The 24,865-nt window shown below is 41.2% G+C and overlaps 1 protein-coding gene across 3 annotated transcripts in view; it reads right to left on the reverse strand.

The window, feature by feature from the left end:
• The window catches only part of PTAR1 (protein prenyltransferase alpha subunit repeat containing 1), a 54,939-nt gene that overhangs the window by 22,282 nt on the left and 7,792 nt on the right, over window positions 1–24,865 (reverse strand). For all 3 annotated transcript variants that reach the window (XM_039545871.1, XM_039545870.1, XM_039545872.1), the window contains exons 3-4: window positions 14,610–14,676; window positions 4,432–4,536 (exon numbers count right to left, since the gene is read on the reverse strand). In XM_039545871.1, coding sequence (XP_039401805.1) covers window positions 4,432–4,536; window positions 14,610–14,676 — 172 coding nt within the window. The remainder of the gene's footprint in view (window positions 1–4,431; window positions 4,537–14,609; window positions 14,677–24,865) is intronic.

Raw genomic sequence — 24,865 nt, forward strand, 5'->3', positions numbered from 1 at the left:
GGGAAGAAACAGACTAAACATAAAACCTGTGAGCTATTCAGATACAGGAAGTCTTCAGTTAATAGACACATTTAAGAGTACAGTAACTCCTCACTTAACGTTGTCCCAGTGAACATGGTTTCATTGTTATGCTGCTGATCTATTAGGGAACAAGCGCATTTAAAGATGCGCAATGCTCCCTTATAATGTTGTTAGGCAGCTGCCTGCTCTGTCCACTGTTTTCAGGATTCTCTTGAAGAGCAGCCCCTCCTTGTGGGGATTAAGCTCCCCTAATTTCCTGTAAGGTATGTGGCTCTGTGCTGCTCCTGCCTTGCCCTCTGCCTTGGAGAGGCTCCTGGGAGCTTCCTGCTTGCTAGGGGAAGGGGGTGCTGATATCAGGATGACCCCCTGCTCCTGTCCCTGCCCCTCTGCTCTATGCCCCCTCTCCACAAAACAGAGGAGGGGGGACAGGGCTCAAGGACAGAAAAGAGGGACCTTGCTGGAAGCTTTTGCTTCCTGTCTGATCTGCTGAAAAGGGCAACGTACTTGAACTGGGGTCAGCGTACTTAAAGGGGCAATGCACATCTCTCTCACTCATGCATGCACTCCCCAGCACTTTGGAAAGTCAGCACCTGTGAAGCCGTGCATGTGCTGTCAGGAGGGAGCGGTGCACTCCAGCTGGATGGTGGGGGCTCATCATCATGTTCAGTTTTTGCAGGGAAGTGTTTGCAGCTACTGCCCTGCATCTATTGTGTTTCCTTCCTCCTGCCTCAGTCCATGCTCCCTTGTAGAGTGTGAGACTACATTAACAGAGCCCTTGAGGGCTCAGCAGAGCGCTAGTTCATCATTTAGCAGCAAGGAATTTCCTGGGAAATATTCCACCCTCTTACTTCACCACCTCAACCAAGCTTCACAATCATTCATTGCTGTGTACATTATTAAATTGTTTGTTTTAAACTGTTTAAAACTTGTACTGTATATGTATATAATGTCTTTTGCCTGGTGAAAAAAAGGTCTCTGGAATCTAACCCCTCCATTTACATTAATTCTTATGGGGAAATTGGATTCGCTTAACATTGTTTCGCATAAAGTCGCATTTTTCAGGAACATAACTACAACCTTAAGTGAGGTGTTACTGTATTTAAACTTCAGATCTCTTTGTTCATTTACGGTTACTGGTCATATATAATGTTGAGAATTTGAGGAAGTCAATAAAAAAAAGTTACCAAAAACCTGAATATACAAAATTTGCCAAAAAAAAAAAAAAATCATGGAATATTTAATAAGATTTTGAAGAATTCACTTTTCACAAGACATCCATAGTGTTAAAGTGAGGTTTTATGTTGAAAAGAGATTATGTAAAAATACCTTCTTACTCAACAGATCTGCACCCTGTGTATGGATTCAGTCATATCTGCTGACTTTAGTCACAAAAGAAAAAAAGACTTTGCTGTACTGACTCTGCAGGGCTAATGAATAAAAAGCAGTAAAGAGCAATTGAATAGGATTCTATTTCTTCTTGTGCATCATTAACAGAACCAGGGCCAGCTTTATGAACGGCGGGGCCCCATTTGAATACCTGGCAGCGGTCCAGAGCTTCGGCGGCACGGGGGTCTTCTGTGGCACTGAAGGACCCCCCACCGCCGAAATGCTGCCGAAGCCGTGGAGCGGACCCCGCACCCCGGCTGAGTAAAAAAGAAAAAAAAAATTAAAAAAAGAAGACGCCTAAGGCGCGGGGCCCTCTTAGGCGTAGGCACAGGGCCCGATTCCAGGGAAATCAGGGGAATCGGCCCTGAACGGAACTGTAACTTTAAATCAGTTACACTTGTGCAAACTCATTGAAAGCAATAGAGGTACACAGGCATCAATGTGGCTTCAATTTCTCCTGCAGTACCCTTTATTACTGGTGATGATATAGAAGGAATAAATAAAAGAACCCCAGCTTAATTCTGAGGTCCCAGGCAGAGATTGCTGGGTTAGCAGTTAGAAAAAACACCTTTTTACTAGGAAACTAGTCACATTTGACCTGGAATCACTGAGACAAACAGATTCCCACATTGCATTTTATTTGTAATAGGCACTTTAGAGTAGAACTGCACTTAAAGAAAGTCACTGCCTCAAAACTGCAATAGATGTACTGACTGCTTATACAACCTTTTGTCAAAGTAAAGCTGCTAAAAAGTATATTTGTCTGATCAAATTCATTTCAAATATCTTTCATTAAAAAAAAGATACTGCAGACATAGGAAGGTCAACAGCAGCACATAAACAGACAGACAGTGCTGCAAGAGGGGATTCTATGGAAAGCTGAGTGGACCTCTCAATCAGGCCCTACAAGTTTTAACATCTGAGACCAAAAAAGTTACACCCTTTTGTCCACTTTGGTAGCATTTGAAATGAAAGTGAGCCAACACAATGTCATTCCATCTGCTTGATGAAAGGCGAACTCTTTCCTTAATAAAGCTTTAAAAATTAAAATTAACCAGTCGAAAATAGCTTATTCATAAGATTACAAAATTATTTAAAACTCATTGAGTGACATCATCAACTTGAAATCTAAATGGTTTAACAAAAATGGTTTCAGGTACTCCATCTGCTCCACAGTCTTTCTGCCAACTTGCCAACTTTTGTTATTTTACATTCTCCCCCCCCCCCCACACACACACACTCTCCCCCCCCCCCTTTTTTTTTTTTAAAGAATGTCTCTCCCCCTGATTAGGGTGTGCATGACCCACATCAACAACAGCGGAAACTTGCTGACTTTTAACACTAAATGTGAAGGGCAGAAATGTGTGTAAAGGAACAGCTGACTTTTCTTTATTTCTTAAGAATGTCACTGTTCGAGAATGACATACATGACTTCAGGTACATAATATATTACATGGTACAGTTAACAGTCCAGCATTGTCTAATATGAAGGAGTCTGAGGCAGCTATTGCTAAATCATGGCACTTGCAACTTATTTCTCTCCTCTCCATCACATCTACCTTCCTTTTCATTCTGTATAATGTAGTTACATAAAACAAAGCAGTCAAATAGTGTGAAAAAGGTAAAGATGGTGAAAAGAAGTTGCAAGATTAGAAAGTTAAAAACCAGTTAAATTCTTCAATTCTGGTTCCATGCCAACACTATTAAAGCAAAATAGCAGGAAAGGGATGTGTGCGTGCATATGTGTATAACTAAGCTTGGCAGAATTCAATTTTTTAATTTTGACAATTTGTATTGATTTTTACTTTTAAGATTTTCTTTTTCTTTTTTACAGCTGTGGCAGGTAGGGTTGGGGATAGGGCAGTACTAACACAGTGGCTGCAGGGGTCTCTCTGTGTGGCTGAGGAGCCCAAGACATCAGGGTACAACATGCAGGGGAGGCTGCAGTTGTCCTGGCCCCAGTGGAGCACAGATCCCTGGCCAGGATTGTAAGGAGGAGGATGAGCCCCTAGTCACAGGGAAGTCCACCCCACTGCTGAACAGTTTCTGCCTGGGGATGGTTCTGCCACTCCTGGATAGTGAGTGAGTGGATGGGTCTGTGACAACAGAGCTGCAGAGGGCTCCCTGCATGGTCACAGGGCCAGTGACACTGGATCCCTGAAGGCACAAGGTATGGGGAAGGCTGGAGTCCTGGTGGCCTGTAGTAGAGATCCTTGGGCAGTACCATGAGGAGGAACTTCTGGTCAGGGACAGAGCCATTCAGCAGTGGGGTGACCTCCTACACAGCCACGGACGATAACAACAACTTCTCGCAGATCTGGCTAGGGTCTCTGCTCCGCTGGGCCAGAACTACAGTCGTCCCCTACCATATGCCTGCAGGCATCAGGCATCACCAGCCCCACTCACCAGACAGGAGTGTGGGAGCCATCCCAAGGTATTTGGGACTTGGTGCATTTGATTAAGCACTGGGTTGCCTTTTTAAAAAAATACCTTTTCTTTGTTATTGCTCAGTAACGGAGACATTGTCACTGCATAATCCTATGGATGGTGAAAATATAGTCATAAGGAAAAATATTACAGTACACTAATGGGATATAACCTAGCTACAATTACAAAAAAAATATTTTTAACGTATCCTGGTTCTCTGGCAGATCTACAAGATAAACAGGTTAAAGGCAATTTTTTTTTTAAATAAATAAAATAAAATCTGGAAAACCTAACATTAATTTTATGGCAATTTTCAAGCAGTCACACTGGAAATACAAAATGAAGAAAAATTACACACCACTGTAGTTATATTAAAAGCCGTGTAATATGCAGAAACACATATTTGACTTGAACACTAAGTCCTAGACATAGTTGATCAGAATCTTTTGAAAAAAATCAAAGCAATGAATTTTACAGTAGATGGTTTGGAAATCTGCTCTGTTTCCATCCACACCTTCCCTACCTCAAACACAGACAGAAGTATGAAAAACATATTTTTTGGTGGGGGAGAAAGGGAAGAAAAAATAAAAAAGAAACCTGTGAATCCATGTTTCTGGACTCTTCGGAAACTTAGTTAATGCCAGTTTTCCAAGATGTAAATCCTTAACTGGACTTAAAGTGCCAGATAATATTAGTTCTTTCCTGTGAAAGAAAAAAAAAATCCATTTGTACACCTAATTTTTCCTTTAAGGATGCATGTCATTTTCTCTGAAACATAATACAACCAACTATGATATCCAGAATATAAACTTTAAAAATTACAAAAACTTCAAAAATTGAAGCAACCATTTTATTGAAACCAGATAGATTTTTACTTTGAAAACAAGCTGTGTTCTACATTTTGCATTGGACAAACGGTCTATATTTCTGTCTGTGGTAATTCATCTTGAAATGATGACACAACTTTACTAAGTTGATCTGTTCCTGAGTTGCACAATATTTTGCAGTAGAAAACTTAACATGTGCTAACATTAGCATGCAAAACAATTTTTTGACTGATTAGGAATAAACTTTAAACACCCTAGAGCTATCTTCCAAAGCTTTCCCATAAGATATACACATTTCAAAAAGACAGTTAGGCACAAGCAAGCTACACTGACATCGATCACATAAACGCAACTCCTGTTGACAATTAAAAGCGACAAAGAAAAGTACTCATGAAATTACTATTGTGCTTCAAGACAGTAGCATCACTATTGTTTTATATTTTAAAAGCATCTTATTGAAATAATTCTCTACACACATATAAATAGATTGAAACAGGCGTTAAGGTTGGTATTAGGTATCACTAACTTAGAGGCCAAAAAAAAAATCCATTAGAAGTGTATTGTAGGGTTGTTTTTAAAATAAACTTGAAAGCTAGACCAGTGTAGGTTTAGTTACTCTTATAACAGAATATTTAGTAAAAAAGTCTTCCCAAACCTTAATTCTCATCCCATCTGTCACAATCCCTCCCCTGCACACTTGTGAGACAGGCACATATAGTGAAATCTTTTGAGAAGCCTGCAGCTATATGGATTTCATATCAGTCCAGACACCTGCATAGCAATGAGATGCTGCTGGCATAAAGCTCAATCCTGAGCACCGTGGCCCTGATCTAGAAAAGCACTTAAGCATATGCTTAAATAAGCATGAGTAGTACAATGGAAGCAAAGAAAAAATGCCTAACATTTCCACAGTGGTCTGACTTAATTGCTCGTGAAGAACTAAAGAATGAAAGGAGGCTGAAAAAATTCATTCTAAAAGATGTCAATGTGACAGCACTAGTGAATGAAGTCAGTTACTTCTAGAACAACCAGATTTTAAAAAATGAGAAATTAGGACAGCTAATTCAGAACAGGATGGAAAAAAGGGGAAAGTATGGCATAGGATGGCTTAACTGATGGGACAGAGAAGAGAGCACCCCTTTCTTTCTTCTCCTCCTTCCCCATCACTCTCCCCTGTTTCAGACTATATTAAAAGACTATCATATATAACACAGTATAAGTTTTAAACAAACAATTTAATACTGTACATAGCAATGATGATTGCAAAGCTTGGTTGAGGTGGTGAAGCCAGAGGGTGGAAGTGGGTGGGATATTTCCCAGGGAATGCCTTAGTGCTAAATGATCTAGCACTTGGCTGAGCCCTCAAGGGTTAACTCATTGTTGTTAATGTAGCCTCACACTCTACAAGGGAGCACAAATGGAGGGAGGGGAGACAGCATGGCAGACAGACACACAACCTGTGTGTGTGTGAGAGAGAGAGAGAGATACGCATTGCCCCTTTAAGTACGCTGACGCCACTCTAAGTACATTGCCTTTTTAATTAGATCAGCAAGTTGAGACAGCAGCCGCTGCTGGCAAGCTCCCTCCGTCTCGAGCCCTGTCGTGTCCCCCCACTGCTCTATGGAGTTGGGGTAAGTGGGGGGCAGGAGCAGGGGCGGAGGGGGATACCCTGACATTAGCACCCCTCTTCCCCCACCCAGCAAGCAGGCAGCTCCCAAGAGCAGCTCCAAGGAAGAGAGCCGGAGCAGCACATGACAGCGGGGGGAGGGACAGCTGAACTGCCCCGCATAGAGAACTTAGGGGAGCAGGGAGCTGATGGGGGGCTGCCAGTCCACCCTGGTTCCAAGCCCCCACCAGCTAGCTGCAACGGGCTGCTCTTTCTGCAAGCAGTGGACAAAGCAGGTGGCTGCCAAATGATGTTATAAGGGCGCATTGCGCAACTTTAAACAAGCATCTTCTCTAACTGATCATCAATGAAACAATGTTAATTGGGACAACTTTAAGTGAGGAGTTAGTGTAAGTTACTAGGATCAGATGATATTCACCCAAGAGTTCTGAAGGTACTCAAATATGAAACTGCAGAACTATTAACTGTTGTTTGTAACCTATCGTTTACCAGACGACTAGAGGATAGCTAATGTAATGCCGATTTTTAAAAAAGGCTCCAGAGGCAATCTTGGCAATTACAGGTTGGTAAGTCTAACTTCAGTACCAGGCAAACTGGTTGAAACTACAATAAAGAACAGAATTATCATGTACAGCTATGTATCAGATATGTTGGGGGAAGAGTCAATATAGCTTTTGTAAAGAAAAATCATGCCTTACCAATCTATCTGAATTCTTTGAGGGTGTCAGCAAGAATGTGGACAAAGGTGATTCAGTTGATATAGTGTACCTGAAGTTTCAGAAAGCCTTTGACAAGGTCCCATACCAAAGGCTCTTAAGCAAACTAAGCAGTGCTGGGATAAAGAGAGAAGGTCTTCTCATGGTCAGATAACTGGTTAAAAGATAGGGCACAAAGAGTAGGAATGGTCAATTTTCACAATAGAGAGAGGCAAATAGCAGGGTCGTCCAAGAATCTGTACTGGGATCTATGTGTTGAACATATTCATAAATGATCTATTTAAAAAGGTTTACGGGTTAGGTGGCAAAGTTTGCAGATGATACAAAATTACTCAAGATAGGTAAGTCCAAAGCTGACTGCAAAGAGATCTCACAAAACTGGGTGACTTGGCAACAAAATAGAAGATACAATTAAATGCCGATGAGTGAAAAGTAATGCACATTGGAAAACAATCGGATCTAAATTAAATGTTACCACTCAAGAAAGATCTTGGAGTCTCTGTGGATAGTTCTCTGAAAACATCTACTCACTGTGTAGTGGCAGTCAAAAAAGCTAACAATGTTAGGAATCATTAGTAAAGGGATAGATAAGACAGTAAATATCATAATGCCACTATATAAATCCATAGTACGCCCACACTTTGAGTACTGTGTTCAGTTGTGGTCACCCCATCTCAAAAGAGAGATATTATAATTGGAAAAGGTGTACAGAAAGGCAATGAAAATGATTAGTGTATAGAACAACTTCCATATGAGGAGAGATAAAAAAAGACAGGAAAGAGAAAAAGAGATGACTAAGTGGGGATATGACAGAAGTCTATAAAATCATGAATAGCGTGGAAAAAGTGAATAAGGAAGTGTTATTTACCCAATCACATAACACAATAGGCAGCAGATTTAAAACTAACATAACAAAGTACTTCTTCACACAATGTATGGTCAACCTGTTCAGCTCATTGCCAGGGGCTGTTGTCAGGGGCGGCTCTACAAATTACGCCGCCCCAAGCAGGGCAGCGCGCTCGCCGCCCTTCCCCGGTCCCGCGGCCGGGGCAGAAGTGTCTGCGGCGGGTGCGCTGTTTCCGCGGCTCCGGTGGCGGGTGCGCTGTTTCCGCGGCTCCGGTGGAGCATCCGCAGGCATGACTGCGGAAGGTCCGCCGGAGCCAAATGCCGCCCTGCCGGGACAATGCCGCCCCACGCGCCTGCTTGGCGCGCTGGGGTCTGGAGCCGGCCCTGGCTGTTGTGATGGTCAAAAGTATAAATGGGTTAAAAAAAAAAAAAAATGGAGGTAAGGTCCCTCAATGGCTATAAGCCAAGATGGTCTGATGCAATCCCATGCTTTGTCCCCTCTAATCCTCTGACTGCCAAAAGCTGGGACTGGATGACAGGGGATGGATTACTTGATAACTGACTTGTTCTGCTCATTCCTTCTGATGCATCTGGCATTGGCTGTTGTCAAAAGGCAGAATATTGGCCTAGATGGACAATTACTCTGACCCAGTATGCACATTATGTTCTTATATACTTCCATTAAAAAAAAAAAAAAAGGATTCAACTTTCAGCAGCAGCAATACAGCTACAGAGAACATTACTTATAGCAACACCTGAGAAGTTTACATATGGTGTTACAGAATGGGTTCAATGTTGGTTTTTCTGTTTAAAAGCCCCATGAATTTTATCATTTCAAGAATACCCAAAGATGCCTTTTTCTCATGATAGCCAACCCTTTACTATGACTGCCTTATTTCCCTTTTCTTTAATCAATGACACTTCAAAAATCAGTTCACAGCACCAACCTGGATAATTATATTATAGGCTGGGGAAAAAAATACTCTCTTTATCTGGATCTGACAACTATTCACCACAAATACAGTCTTAATGGGCTGATTTCTTTATTTTTCCAACAGCAAGAAACCAATTGAACTGAGAAAATCTCTATGTCTAAATATTTAAAACCACCTAGATTTAAAGCTGCAATTTCTTGTTTAAACCCCCTCAAACAATTATTTAAACTTGTCCCTGGCCCTTGTGTGAGGGTGGAAAGAACATGGAAAGAGCTTTTCCCTGCTTCTGTGCCCTGTGCAAGGGGGATCAATTGCGGTCTCTGTGCTCAGGGGAATGCAAGGAACTGCTTCCCAGGAAAAGGGAGGCAAGTCCCTGCTGCTCCTCTATGTGCACTGGGGAAGTAGGGCTATGTTATCCTAAGTGATGGTCAAGTCTGCACAGTTCCCATGTGGACTGAAGAAAAAAATAAATCAGAGGATATGCTTGGGACAGGGCATGTCCACATCCCTCCTCCCATTGAGAGGTATGTCTAAATATCATAGTATGACTCACGCTGATATTCAGCTTGGATGAACAGCAGTGCCATTAGCAAATGGAATATCAGAGTCTCAAAATTATCAAGGTGCGACATCCTGATGGAGGTAGAATTAAAACAATGACAGCTCTGGAAAAGGTCAATCTCATGTTTGTAATGAATGACTTAGGGGGAGGTGTGAAGGCGGTACCAATTACAAAAAAGCTGAGGGAATCCCAGCTTAGATGGTTTGGGCATGTGAAAAGATCAGAAGTATGTAGAGGAAACAGGTTATTAAACTTAGAAGCGGAGGGTAAGAGAAGGGTTGGAAGACCCAGAACTATTTGGATGGATGTTATACAAAAAAGATTTGATTAGCTGTGGAGTATCTGAGAAACTAGTTCAAGACAGACTGGAATGGAGAAGAAGGACTCAAAAAGCTGACCTCCATATAGAGGGGACTAAGGCTAGAAGCAGTAGCAGCAATGAAGGGCAATCAAGCACCTTCTCTCACAATACTGGAACAAGGAGACATCTAATTAAAAGGCAGAAAACTGCCCTTAATAATGGATAGAAGAAATAGTAATCCTTTCTTTCTCTTTTACACAACATATAATTAACCTGTGGAACTCTTTACCTCAAAATGTTACTGACACCCAGAGCTTAGGAGAAATTAAAAAAAGGTTAGTAGAACTCAAAAAGGGGTAAGCCATTGACATGGATAATAGCTTCCAGTTTCATAAAAGGGATGTAGTATTCAGGGCATCAGCCAACCACTACTCACTTGACATTAGGAAAAAACTTCCCTTATGAGCAGGTTATTCTATAAATTGTTCATTATGTGGATATGACACATTCCTGTGAAGTATCCAGTATTAGCCACTGTTCGAGATTGCATAGTTGACTAAATAGACCATTACTCTAATTCACCTGGTGAAGTCCTGTGCTGTACAGGGAGTGGAATCAAGTCCTGAGTTCTAATCCTGGCTCTGCCAACAATTTCCTATGTCAGGTTGAGCAAATAGCTTTACTTTCCTGTCCGAGTTTCCCTAACTATAAAATGAGCACAATAGTAATTACAAACCTACATGTAAAGCAATATAAAATGCTAAGTACTATTATGATGTGCCTAAGTGACAAGGAGCACTGAATTTCCTCTTCCCAGGTGGCTGGAAAGAAAAGAGTGTGTACGTGCATTCATTTTAGTAGCCCCTTTCCTCATGTCTGCAGTGGGTAGGGATCTCCAGGTAGGTCTACACTCTAAACTTACATCAGCATAACTACGTCACTCAAGGATGTGAAAAATCCACACCCCTGAGCAATGCAGTTATACAGTGAAACCCCACTATAACGCGATAATTGGGATCCAAAAAATTCGATGACAATAAATGCAGGGTCGCTTTATAGCGGGGGTTACGAAAATTTACCATTTCAAGCCCGTCAGTTTAAGTCTTGTAAAAAACAAAAAACCTAACGGTTATCCCAGCATGTTTTAAACACAAAAGTAGTAACTTAATTACATGTACATGAAAGAAACATGTGAAATCGACTATACTAATCATTGCACAGAGTGCAAAGTCAATCCGGTTGCATGACTCCATAATTTTAAATTTCATCACTTCTTAAAAAAAAAAAAAAGCTATCTAGTGTTCTCTGCTTATTTGCTGCAGACTGTTGGCTTCTAGCAAAGTCAAGAATGCTTCTGAGTTGGAGGATTTTGACGCTGTCCACATCTTGAGTTTCCAGCCACCTCAAACTGGCTTCTAGGTGCTTTACTGCCTCAGACACTTTTGGTGGGGGAGTTGAGGTGCCATCATCGTCGTCATTAGCGCCACTGGTTTCAGGCTCTGGTGGTGCAGCTTCATTCTTCCCGCTGACATCTGTGACAATTTCATCATCTGAGATGTGTTCATATATGGGGCAGATGTCATCTGCTGAAAACCAGTTGAGGATATCATGATGACCGAGTTCATATTCTCTGAATGCTTCTTCGGCTAAATGTACGTCATCTTCAATCAATCTTGTAAATTCAGGCTCGTCATCGTCACCATCATTGTGTGTAGATGACGGAAAAGCAGGACCAAGACCCTTTATCCAGCATCGTTCAATGCAACGTGCAGAGATAGCATCCCAGGCTTTCCTGCCAAGGTGACAGACTTCTTTCAAGTTGAGTGACACCAGTGATGTGTCGATGGAAGAGTTGTTATCCGCTACCATCCACTTGATCATTTCGCGACAATAGTTTTGCTTAAATACTGATATGATGCCTTGGTCCAGTGGCTGGATTTCTGATGTAGTGTTCTTCGGGAGATAAGACTGACAAGATTTTTCCACTGGGGGGGGGAGGGGGCTGGGGAGGTGGGAAGAACAATTATCCAGCAGGAGGAGAGCTTTTTCCTCCTGCTTGAGTTTTTGCAAATAAGCCCGAACGGCTGGCACTAAAGTTTTATGGAACCAGTCTTTAAATATGGAGCTATTCATCCATGCATTCTTGCTGTTGGTGTATTCAAAGGGAAGGGCCTTCATATTAACATGATGAAAACATCAGGGAGACCTTGCTTTTCCGATCATCAGATGTCTGACTTTGTGGCTGCCAGACTTGTTGACGCAAAACAAGAGAGTGACTCGGTCCTCCCTCTGCTTAAAAGCCTTCTCGTTTGTGACTATCAGTCCTGGTTGCGAGGGTGCGATCGGGTAACATTTTAAAGCATAAACCAGTCTCACTGCAGTTGTAAACTTGATCGGCTGTGTAGCAACCTTCCTCCAGCAACTTTTTAAGCTCAATTGGGTAGGAATCGGCAGCCTCTTTAGCAGCTGAGCCGATTTCCCCAGACAAGAACTTGGCTTATAGTGTGCCTTTTGTTGAATCTGTCCAGCCAGTCACTCGCCTTAAATTTGGATTCATTTCCATTGATAAGGTGATCAAATTTCTCTGCTTGCGCTTTCAGAATAGGGCCAGAAATGGGAACTCCTTCTGAGCGAGCCTGGACAAACCATTGGTACAAGGCTGAATCTAGGCTTTCGTCATTAGCAAACTTGACCTTTTTACGCTGTAAACCATTTTCCGCTTCCAGAATGCAGAGTAGGCTACGGAGCTTTTCTTCTTTTTTCCACCCTCGCAGAGTGGACTCGCTAATTCCTAGATCTCTAGCAAGCGAATTTGTTGTTTGCCCTTCTTTAGTTGATCCAGGGCGTACAATTTCTCTTGGGCAGAAAACGATTTGCGATTGCGAACTCGTGTATCCATAACAGTAAAATATTTTTTAAAATATAGGAAATTAATAACAAGTTAATAGGCAAACACCATACACATGTACAACCCAATTACTAAGTGCAATGGGCCTGCAATGGCCAGGAGTTACTTTATCCTACAAGACCAGAAAAATGCAGTTTATTTATAAATGTTGTAAAAAAAAAGTATTCTGGCAAAACGTGAACAGTATTACAACCTTAAAGGGGAGCCAACTTATGATTGCGTTATATCTGAATCTGCGTTATCGCGGGGCACGTTATTGCGAGGTTTGACTGTATTGACCTAGCCCCGAGGGTAGACAGCACTAGGTCGATGGCAGGGTTTCTGCTGCCGACACAGCTACTGCTGCTCATGGAGCTGAATTAGCTTTCATGTCAGTATAGTCGCATCTTCACTGAAGAACTACAGCACCGCTGCAGCATTTCAATTGTAGACTTGTCCTAAGAGCATCAGACTGCTCAGTGCTCCCTAAGCTGCCCCAGGAGTCAGGCAAGAATGGAAATGCTCTTTAGAGCAAAGCTTCATTTGCATTACCTGTTGTCAGGGAGAGTGAACCAAATGCTGATCAAATGTGAAGTCTTGATCAGTGTGACATCCTAGCTCCTGAGCAATATAAAATCTGATGAGGGTATGGCTACACTTACAGTTTGCAGCGCTGGTAGTTTGCAGCGCTGGTCATCCAGCTGTGTAGGAGCAGCGCTGGTGTGTGGCCACACTCACAGCTACCAGGTGTGTGGTGGCCACATTTGCATTTGCAGCGCTGTGGGAGTGCTGCATTATCAGCAGCTATCCCATCATTCAAGTGCACCCAACGTTCAAAAGAGGGGGTGGGGTGGTGGGTGGTGTGGGGGGGGGGAGAGGGGGGAGAGAGAGAGGGATTTTTGGAGCCTGTGTGTTAGCTTAAAATTGGAAAAAAAAAAAAAAAACAAAATGTTTATGAGCCCTTTTAAAACTGCTTGCCTGCAGCCTGCCTCCAACACACAGACTGCCCCCTGATTCACTGTGTCCTGTGGTACTGTGTGACAGAGAGGGGAAGAGAGATTGGAAAAAAAAAACAAAAACAGCAACAGCCTAACAGCCTGTTTCCCCTTCCTCTGCCATGATCCCTCACAGGATAGCATAGCTTGCTGTTTTGTTTGTTGTTAGTTGTTTTTTTTTTTATAGATCGTTCTGTTTCATTCATCGCTCTGTTTCACTCACTTCTGGCTGCCTCTCTCTGCCTGCCTGCCTCATTTTGTTGTTTAGGTAGCAAAGCGAGCTCGATCTGCTGGCTAACACAACAAAAAAAAGAGACAAAGAAACAACAAAACACAGAGAAAAGAGGATAAAAGCATTCTGGGATACACCTTATTGAGGAGGCCAATCAGGCTGCTGGTGTGTGGCCCATGATGACCAGCGCTGCTGGCAGCAGCGCTGCGCTGGAATCCTTATGCAGTGAGGAGAGGTATAGCCACGTGCAGCGCTGAGGTGAGGCCACTGAAGTGCCTGCGGCCAGGCCTGGTGGAGGCTTAATTGCAGCGCTGCAAAATCTAAGCATTTAACATATTATCTTAATGGAGTACATTGAAAGAAGCTACCTGTCAATAAAATTTTTGCCCCATGCTAATCTTAATACAATGTAAACAAAGAATCATAGTTCACATAAATTATTCATTGGGGGTAACCTCATACAATACACTGACTCGAAATATGCTAGCAAGCAGAGATGCAGTTTTACATTAAATTTGATCTAAGATAAAAATGTTCACCAATACATGAACAGGACCAGTAAAATGGTCCTTTGGTAAAATATATTCTTTATCTTGCATATCTCTTCAGAAAAAGTGGCATAACCTTTAATTTGTATCTAAAATATATATCATTGTACTGTGAAATGCAACAGATTAGCTACAAAGGAAATCAGGAAGGAAAAGATTGTAAAAGTTCTTTCAGCACATCTTATCAAAACAGCAGTCATTATGATGTTAAATCCCACTTAAAACAAAGCTTATGGCAGACTCAGACTTAAGGCAGCTGGCCAAGCTCTTTGTGATCTCATTTGCAGAGTGTGACATACCTTACATTCCATGCAGTGGTGAAGTCTGGGTTTAGTAGCAGCAGCGTACATGTGATATCTATCAATTCTAAAAGATTAAAAAATATATATATATAATCCATGAATGATTAACAGTGGTAAAATAAAACATCAATGCTTCTCCCCTCTTTATGTCTCCAGTCCAGAGAAAAAGAGGTATCTAAAACTGGAAGGATGACACACAGTTGGTTTAGTTTCTTCTCCTTCCATGTTAAGTACTTAAAATTAAGTCCCATCTCTTGGGTTCACAGATATCTACAAACTCCACTATTATAACCTGGAATCATGGCTCTTCTCCCCTTGGAGAACTATGATTCAAAAAGACAAATATTCTTAAGTGAATTAAAAGCTATTGGATAGTTCTGAAACAGAGAGATTATATGGGATCTTTGAGCATTCTAGTCCATTTAGTTATTAAAATTGAAAATACACTGTGTGACTTAAACGCACACAAAAAGAGTTCTTAAAATTGTTGAAAAATTGTCGATTGAGATCTTAACACTCAAAACTACAATCATCTCCTGGAATAGCATAACTACATTGGTCTAAGAACTCTGAACTGCGGATAGCAATTTGCTATAGCTGTTCTATGCCGCACACTTTTACATGTAACTAAACAATCACTACAAAACTTGCACCTATGGAAGGGGAAAATCCTAATCCATAGTTGTGGGGGAACAGAGAACATCACAAATTCATTTAGTAAGTTGCACAACTAAATAACAGAAAATACTTTTTAAATGATTCTACATAAGCTGCCTCTCCAAAGAAGGAGATACTATGACTAATCACGAAATAAGAAATACAGACATATCCATAAACATTTGTTTGCTTACTCCCCTTTAGACACTGCAGATTTCTACAGATATTTAATGATGTAATAAAACTGGAAGGAGCTGTGTGGGTGGCTGACAAACAGAAGAGTTATTTTATTCTAGCCTTGCCTTTCCCTCCTGTATTTTGCTGCACTAATCAATTAGTTTGATGCCTACCTAGGTTAAAAAAAAAAAAAAAAAGCTTAGTGTTATGTGCAGCCTCTCATAAAACACAATGATAATTCGCAATGTCTCAGGTTTGGTTCTTTAACTCTTGCTTCCAAAAGTCACAAAATCAGGTCAATTAATCTTCCCCAGCATTACAATTCTTAAATATAAACGAGCTGGGTAAGGAGAAGCAGCAGCACACAGATATTCTCCAAAATACAAGCAAAATTATCAGTGCTTTTGCTCGCAAGACTGTTAGTCTAGATTCCTTACTGTTGATAATATATTAAAAAAGGTTGTACACCAAAGTAATTTGCCAACAAAACAAGTATTTTCAGTTCAGCTGCATCCTCATGAAGGAGAAGCACTGGATACAATTTGTTTTAAGAAAAGAGTTAGGGAAGGGGAGAAAAAGCAAGGGGTATCTTCAGGGAACTAAATCCATAGATGGTTCAATTAAGATGACTGAACATACAGAAAACTAGTAATCAACTGACTAGATTAACTACAATGGGGAACATTAATCCCCCAAGGCCCAGGGAGGTCCACAAGCAATTCTTTGTGCAAGCCTAACCAGATGCACCCTTCATTTGGGATTTCTGCCAGAGAAAGGTGAATTTAATCATGTGAAGTTCCATAGCCTTGGCCATCAAGGCTCCTGTCTAGGAGCCTGATGCAGTGAATCAGTTCATCCCTTGGCCACCTTATCAATATGTTCAAGTGCAGCCAGTACCACCCACAGTTACATAAAACTTGGGAAAAAAAAAATTTTGTATTAGAGATGAGCCAGAGCCCTGTATCTGGATTTTAGTGGTTTGGGCAAATTGGGACTTGAAACCAGCTCACGTAGGCCCTGATCCAGCAAAGTACTTAAGCACATGCTTAATTTTAAGCATGTGAATAGTCCTATTAAAGTACATGGGATTACACGTGCTTAAAGTTAAACGTGTGATTAAGTACTTTGCTGGTTACAGGCCTTATGGTTTTGCTAACCCAAAACTTGACCAACGAGGCTTAGCAAAAGCCCTGCTGGTTTTATCCATTACTAGATCACCACAAGCATCAAGAGACGCAACAAAACCAATTCAGGGTGCACAGTAAGTTGTGTCTGCTTCAGACACACCTTTTTCATAATAGCATCTCAAAAATGAGAAGCAATTATAAGAGAATGGAATATTTAAAATATTTGGAATTTTTAAAAATACTATTTATTTATAGTTCCAGACATGATAAAAGGCAAAAACTCAAAAGCTCTGAGTACACCACCATTACTTAAAAATCACGTTATACAAACATGTCAGCCTTATCCTCTTTCAAAATAGATCAAGATAATAGAGGCGATGACTCTTCTAAAGTAAATTCACCACAAATGCAAGATTCATCTAAGCAACCTACTAGATGACAAAACGGTCATTTCTTGTAAGGAAGAAAATACAGAGATGGACATACATCACTGCTAAGCGTGAACCAGCATAACTCCCCCACTTGGGCAGTTGGGATTTTCAAATAATTCCTCTGATGGCTTCTCCAATCTGTGATTATTAAAACAGAAAAATCTCTTGAATGTTCAAGTATTATAAATTGCAACCTCCTTTCCTCTCAAGACAAGAAAGAGGATCTTATTTTGTACATTAATAAATAAATGTTTAACCTAAGGTATTACCAATTCCTGCAACGTGACTCATCCGTGGTATGGTGTGTTTTCCCCCCTTCACCCATTCTTTAAGTAATATTGTAGGTGGGGCAGACAGCAGTGCCTATAATTAAGGTTGTTTGACATACCCATTATAAGACCCTGTTTTCAGCTGCTTGTAACTTGGCCAAACTTTAACCATTTGGGCTGAATTTTCCATGCTGGATAACTGTCTCAGGCTGAAAGTTTTTGGAAAATTTCACCCAGAATGGTTCAGCTGTTTCTGAGAACAAGGCTAAGAAAAAAATATATTTTGCCAATATTTAAAAAAAAAAAAAAAAAAAAAAAAAGGAATACTCTAGTGCCCCTGTACTTCGGAGCAGAGATTTGAAATTTGGAAAGGAGTGCACTTTGCGTCAGGAATGTGCCTTTTTCCTGTCCTTATGAAAATCCACCCAAATTTGGCCACATTATAAGCCTCTGAAAAAAACCTGCAATTTGAACTTGCTTGGTAATTGGGGTTGGATGAGGTGGGGCCAGGCACAGGAACCGAGAGCATGTCTCTCCTGTGCTCTCAGTGACCCCCGGTTGGCTTCAAATGCATGTGGGACAAAAAACAGACCAAGGGAAGGGAAAGGACTAGTTTAAGACAAGGAGTCTGGTAAGGAGGAGGAGAGAGAAACTGGCTCGGAAGCCAGGAGGGGAATGACTGGGAGCCAGTGGGGGGGAAAAGCACAGACTGCATGAGGAGCTGGAGGGAGACTAGGGCTGACTGGTCAAGGAAACTATGTTTGGGTGTGGGGACAGGGAGGAAAACTGGAAAGTGAGTGGAGAGATTGGGACTTCACAAGCCTCAAGGGGGAAAAGTAGGATTGGCTGGGCCAGGATACTGGTACTAGGATGCACAAACAACCTTAATTCTGGCTTTTTCCTAGCTTTTGAGTGCTTGACTTTAAAAATCACTGCTAAGGTTGCAATTTTGTTTTTGTGTGTAATTATTACGTAGCCTCACTATACAATGGGTCAACTGTTCTAAACAAAATTTTAGCAAAGCTAAATCGGACATTAAAAATAGTTTAAAAAACAAACTTTGTTTATATTTGATGTGACTGCACTTGCCAAACTCATGTTAATTAATCCTATTAAGAATTACAATCATGCATCAGACAAATTTCCAGGTTGGTGCACCTCATTATGTCAAGGATCAGGACCACCACCAACTTGAAGTCTACTCAGTTTAAATGGAATAATAAATAAAGAGGTAGAGTAGTTTCAGACATGACGCTTCTGTACCTCTGTCATTTTTTGTGATTGTAAAAAAATAAAAATAAATAAAAAAATATCACATTTTACTATGTTAAAAACATTTCACCCCCTAATGCCATGTGAAAAACCCACATAAACAAGGCAAGCCAATTGACTATACAGGGAATAGAGTGAAACTATACAAAAAGTGTTGTCAAATGAATGAAGAGGACAAACAGAAAAAGTACACTTCCTTCACTTAGAGTCATCTTAGCCATTACTTGCAAAAAAATAGCAGCTAATTTTTTCTTTGAGAAGTGAGGGTTTTGAGTCTATGGTTCCCTTTATGAATTTTAGGGGCATTTTTTGCCATTATTTCCATGGAAAGCCATGTGTCAGCCATTGGACAAAATAGGAGTGGTTTTCTGCTGCTCCTTTATTTATCCTGTGACAGTACTGCAACAGCAAGACATGCCTTACGGTCAGATGTTTTGGTTACTTTTTAATTCACTTTTAGCAGGTCTTTGCTGCTGCGTGAGGTTTATGCAGAATGCAGCAGCATACTTGCTTATTGCACAGGGCTGCTTTCAGACAGGAGAGTCTCTTCAGCTGCAAGAAGTGAATGTGGCCCTAGATTCTGTACGTTTGGTTTTTATTTGGCTGTACCAGAAAATAAGAGATTATGACACGCATACTTTTCAGCCCACAACTGTAAAAATGAAACCACAAATCTACAGAAACATGACATTTTAATTTCAAAAAGGTACATCTGTTCAGCGGTGAAAAAGGATTACAACACTTTTAGAATTATGGTACACTAAGACTAGGGCTCTGATTTTGCAAAGACACAAGTGTTTAACTTTGAAACCAACTGGACGTACTCATGTGCATGAGGCTACACACATGCATAAGTCCATGCAGAATCAGGGCCACAGTTACCAAGACTGTTACTATCCGGTTCTCTGAATAGTTACCTTAAGCTATTCTTCTGCTTTCTTTTGAGCAACAAGCATTTGCAATGAAAACAGTAACCAGTTCCCAACCAGAACCATACTATTGGATGCCCTGTAATGCCTAAACCACCATCTTGAAATCACACTCTACATATTAATGCGCTCAATTGTAATTAAAAATATCAGAGACACTCCTTTTATTCCTTGTTGGAATAAAGACGACCGTGAAGTATACAATGCTAAACAGTATGTGGTAACAGACCATTTACACTGAAGATATTTACAATAACCTCTAGTAATCAGCGGAACAATTTGTGATGACACTACACACAGTATATTCAGTATACATGCATAAATCTAAAACATTATGGGAGGGATCTCCCCCCCCAAAAAAATCGTATGTTTATTACACACTTTATTTCTTCAAGTTGGCAGTAAACCAAAACCTTCAGTTTTCCATAGAAGTTGGAGAAAGAATCTTACTAAACTAAAACTATGGCAAGGTAGCTTAGTCACTGTCCTATTTTTCTGGATTCCAAAAAACCCTCTGAATTTCCTTCTCTCTATCCAAGTATGTAACAAGGACCAGCAGTAGATTAAGCAATTGTCTCAATAAATAATCAATAACTCATTACAATGTACTTGCTTCTTATGAGATCCTGCTAGCAAATTATCATTACGTATCATTTACCACTTGCAAGAGTTGATATTTGAACAAGAACCATTTATTTTCACTCCTGTATTTAAGATAGTTTACGGGACTTCCAATTATACCCATTGGAAAAGACTGGAATATAATTTCAATTGTCAAACTTTTTCCCACCCAAGAGGCTAATAATGACTTTAGCACCAAATCTATACTTGGCATTATAACCAGAAGAGAACTGCCTCCCATGCAAAGTTCTATTAAAAGTGAAAAGGAGTTTTGCCTGAGTAAGAAGTGCCGAGTGGGGCCTTAGTATATGAAGATATCACAGTTTAGATTCTAAGTCAAGTAATGTCTGCATTTGGAAGATTGTGTATAACAAGCTACATGAAAACAAATTCCTTTCTCTAACTCAATCATGGGATTATTGAGTCCTTCAGCATTCATCCTCTCACTCATTTCAGCTTATGATTTCTGCCTAACTTCTCTGTCTTGACAAAGGCAATGTTCAGTTAAGGGTAAAGCATGTCATCCAACACTTAAAGCACAGTTTGGCATATAAAGCAGGTCATTAATGTAGCAGAGTCTTGAGAACATACAGATAATCACTTTAAAGTTGGAGAAACCTGAAAAATTTTGCAGACCATCTCACACCAGGCACTTTTTGTGTTTTCTTTCTGTTAAAACAATGGAGAAGGGAGTCTCTCTTCAAGAGGAAAAAAAGACAAAAACCTGGATTTCACACTGCTGAAATATTTGTAAGATGACAGTTTTATGGTCTGTATTTTGGGATGAAAGGACTTCAGATAGGCTCTATCAGAGACAGAATTAAAAGACTTCAACTTCCAGCCATAAACACTGCTAACAAGAATAACTGAATGAGCAAATATTGTTTGCAGATATGAGCCTCACTGCAACAAAGCACCTGATTCTATAAGAATAGGACAAACTTAGCTAGAAGGGAGCTGGAGGCTAAATAAGAACCAATGGTTGCCTTCTTGCTTATGTCCAAAAATGAAACAAGCTTTGCATTATATGTTTAATTTGGACTACAGATGTAGAAAGCCTTTTGTCTGAATGTTGTGGCTTTTCTGGGGAAGGACTTTTCTATAACAATCTAGGTCCAATCAGGAAATTCTGCATGTTAAAGACCTGCCAGACAATCCACACACACACACTTCACTGGTGCGTGTACGATAACTCAATGTTCTGACTAGTCCATCTAAGTCAGTTATCACTTCAAATGCACATTTGTTTCTGACACCATGTCAGACTTAGAATTTTAAATACAAAAACATAAATGGTTTTCTACTGAGTTTTAGAAGAGTTCTCAAATTCTCAGCTTGAGATCAGATATGGTCATCAGTTTCTATCAGATCAGAATGCATCAGTAGCAACTAGATGGGATCCTAATGCACCCAGGGAAATGATCCAGATCTTGTTATTGTCAAACAGCATTACACTGATGTCACAGTTACAAGGCAAGCTACATTTTAGATCTTTCAGAGTCCCTTTTGAATGACTTTCTGCACCGTCTCAGAAGGAAGGAACCCTGCAGTCCAACCACTCTGGGACTGGATCTCTGGATGGCAGCCCCATTTCCTAACCAGGTTAACACCATTGGGGATTTCATGTTTGGAACCTGTAAGCCCTTTTCCTCTGGGGACCTGTGACCAGCAAGCTGACTACGATAACCCCAAAACAGCTTCTTCAAAACAAACCATTTATTATTCATTCACCCAAACGTAAATAATATGCAGATCAAAAATCCCTATGCACATATATTCCCTTACCTAAACCTTAATCTTTCCTTTCAAACTTTGGAAAGTTCCATTGAACCCAGTTACCTCCATTTCTGGGTTGGGAAAAAACAGCCTGCTTGCTGAAGTTTGCATGTCTGTGTGTCTCCTTGCATCCCTGTCATGATTAGCCTACTGCACCAGTGGGGAAGGATCCCAGTCTCCCTAATTCTGATCAGCTAAAGCCACGATAGTCTCAAGCTCAGGAATAAAAGCAGATATTTCTTTGTGAAAGCCCATTTTTCAGAAACAAATACAGATGCTTTTACCTGATCCCAACAGCACATCATGAGAACTGTATTAAATGCTATTGGTTGCTTGGAAGAGAGTTCATTCTGGGCAATAACCTGCCAACTGAATTGGGTATCAGTAGTGGGGCTGCGGTTATCCAGCAGCAATGAACTCATCGTGCATCAGGACAGAATGTGGCCCATGACTGGTGGAAACTGTCAGTGTCTTTCTTAGAGATAGCATATTGCCAGCCTTTTTTTTTTTTTTTTTTTTTGGGAGGTTATGTGGCCTTTGATGAAGAAACCATCACTTTGTTTGGACAATATCAAATCTTCTATTTCTGATTATAGAGTATATAGAAAGTTGTGGCAAGACAACTCCAAGTACGGACATGCCTTGACTCTTGTCACCCTGCAGATGTCACAAAGACTGCACTACAGACACTAGTAGACTGTTAGCTACCGGTACCACAGATTCCTCTGCACAGTAACCTGGCCTGAAACCTGACAGAGATGGCACCTGCTGTTCTGACAGATAACTTCCCCCATCCAGAGACAAGGAAAGTACACGCATACTCATTCTGCTAGATAAATTTTTGGCACGTAATGCCACTGTTCACAAAATATTCCAGTTCCACCTGCCAGAGACTACGGGTGAACTGAAATAGGTCAGGTTCCCTCCCCACAAAAATAAACCTGAAAAGTCATTAGGGGTAAGGCTACTATTTAATCACGGGTATTTTCCAGTAAAAGTCATGAATGGGTTATGGGCAAGAAACAAACAAAACAAAAACAAAGCAAAACTCACAGCCTGTCACCTGTTCATGACTTATACCATAAATACCCCAATTGACTCATAGCGGGTGGGGGCGGGGGGGGAGAAGGGGACACTGTCAGGGAAAGACCTGGGGGTCCTGCTGCTGGGAGGAAGGCACAGGGGGTCAGGGGCTACTCTGGCCACTGCAGGGGGAGGGAGCCTTGGGAGGACAATAGCTGCTCCATCTGCTACTCCTCCAACCACCCCAGGACCGTTGCCGGGAGCTGCAGCTGCTCCGGCTGCCCCTGGGACTGCTGCTCAGGCGGTCCCCAGGACCAGCTGCATCGGCTGCTGCTAGGGCAGTCCCTGGAGCCAGCTGCCTGGGGCTGCCAGAGCAGGGGCTGGTGCAGCGGGGCCAGGGTCACTCCAGCAGAGGCTGGTGCGGCTGGCTGCAGAGCCGCGCCAGCAGCAACTGTGTGGCTGTCCCCAAGGCTGCCTGAGCAGCTGGCTCCTGGGTCAGCTGCTTGGGTGGTCTTCAGGTCAGCCACACTGGCCACTGCAGAAGCCATAGAGATCATAGGATGTCATGGAATCCGTGACTTCTGTGACAAACACAGAGCCCTAATTATGGGCATCATCCTCCACCTCTAGACTGCTCACAGGCAGAGTCCCATAGAGCTCAATCATCTGCCTTCATATTATCCAGAGTATATATGAAGCTCTTGTGAGAGCTAGCAATTCAAAAGGGACTAACATGCCAACATTAGGCTGAAGACAACCAGTTCTACACCTCATGTAAAACAAATAATGGAGCTCTTACGGTGGACTTCAACCACCTAAATCAAGACGTGTCTACACTAGTGAAAAATTGGGTTTAGCTAATATAGATCTCTTTTCCTAATCTAGGCAAACCCTACTTGGAGATGCATCTAAAATCTACCTGGAAACTCAAACTGGTGCAGAGTACAGCAGCTCACTTAGTAAGTGGTATATCTCATTAGGAGACCACTATTGCATTCTAGGATTTGCATCAGCTGCCTACTGGTTTCCCAGTGTCATTTAAAGGTAATGGTTTTAACCAAAAAAAGTCCTAAATATCTCAGAACCTACCTAACGCTACCTTTGTGCCCATGTAATCGTCACAGCTACAACCACCAGGACTGAGAGGGTGCTGCCAGCAAGGCACAATCTGTGAGAGGCCACGGACTTTGGAGTTCATTGTACCCTTTGGTTTGAAACAGCTCAAATCCATTGGCCATGAGGGTATGCTGCAACACACTTCTATTTTCCCTGGCTTTGGGGCAAGAAAGGGTGCATCTTATAAGTCTATCATCATATCATAGGTGATATGATGATGATACACCTTTAAGATGTTGCAGTATTCTCGTGCCACTGTAGCAAACCATTTTCAACACAGTCCTTCTTTCCTTTCTTGTTCACATTTTTAAAGTATATTATCATGATCCTGTAACTCAAAGGAGGTTCCCCTTCACAATGCAATAGATTTGTGGTGGTAACATCCAAGCTGCTGTACCAATCTACTGAACAGAGTTTTCAGTCCATTTACAAGAGGTATATGATATTTCAATTTTTCACAGAGAGACAAGTCTATGTTTCAATGGAATAACAATGGGAAATTTCACATTGCTTAGACAGATCTTACCCTTCATCCATAGCTTACATCAAACACAACTTTGTTTTACAGAAAAACAGTGTGACTTTATCCATAAAAGTCATTTGTCAAATTTCATAGCTATCCCTCCTCTCTAAATCATGCTGACCACCTTGTGACACTCCCACAAATGAAGCAGAACTTCACAGCCCTTTTCCTAAAAAGGATGTTAAAACTATACAAAGTAAGCAATATCTTTAGAAACTTGCGAAAGTGAGTTAGTAAAACAAACAAACAGGAGCTCTAGAATATTGATTTGTTTATATAAATGATTTCTCCCTTGGGTCCTATAAGCCTTGAAAATCCCTCACTCATCTTCC

This window comes from Mauremys reevesii, linkage group 6 (assembly GCF_016161935.1).
Source record: "Mauremys reevesii isolate NIE-2019 linkage group 6, ASM1616193v1, whole genome shotgun sequence".
Taxonomy (NCBI): domain Eukaryota; kingdom Metazoa; phylum Chordata; order Testudines; family Geoemydidae; genus Mauremys; species Mauremys reevesii.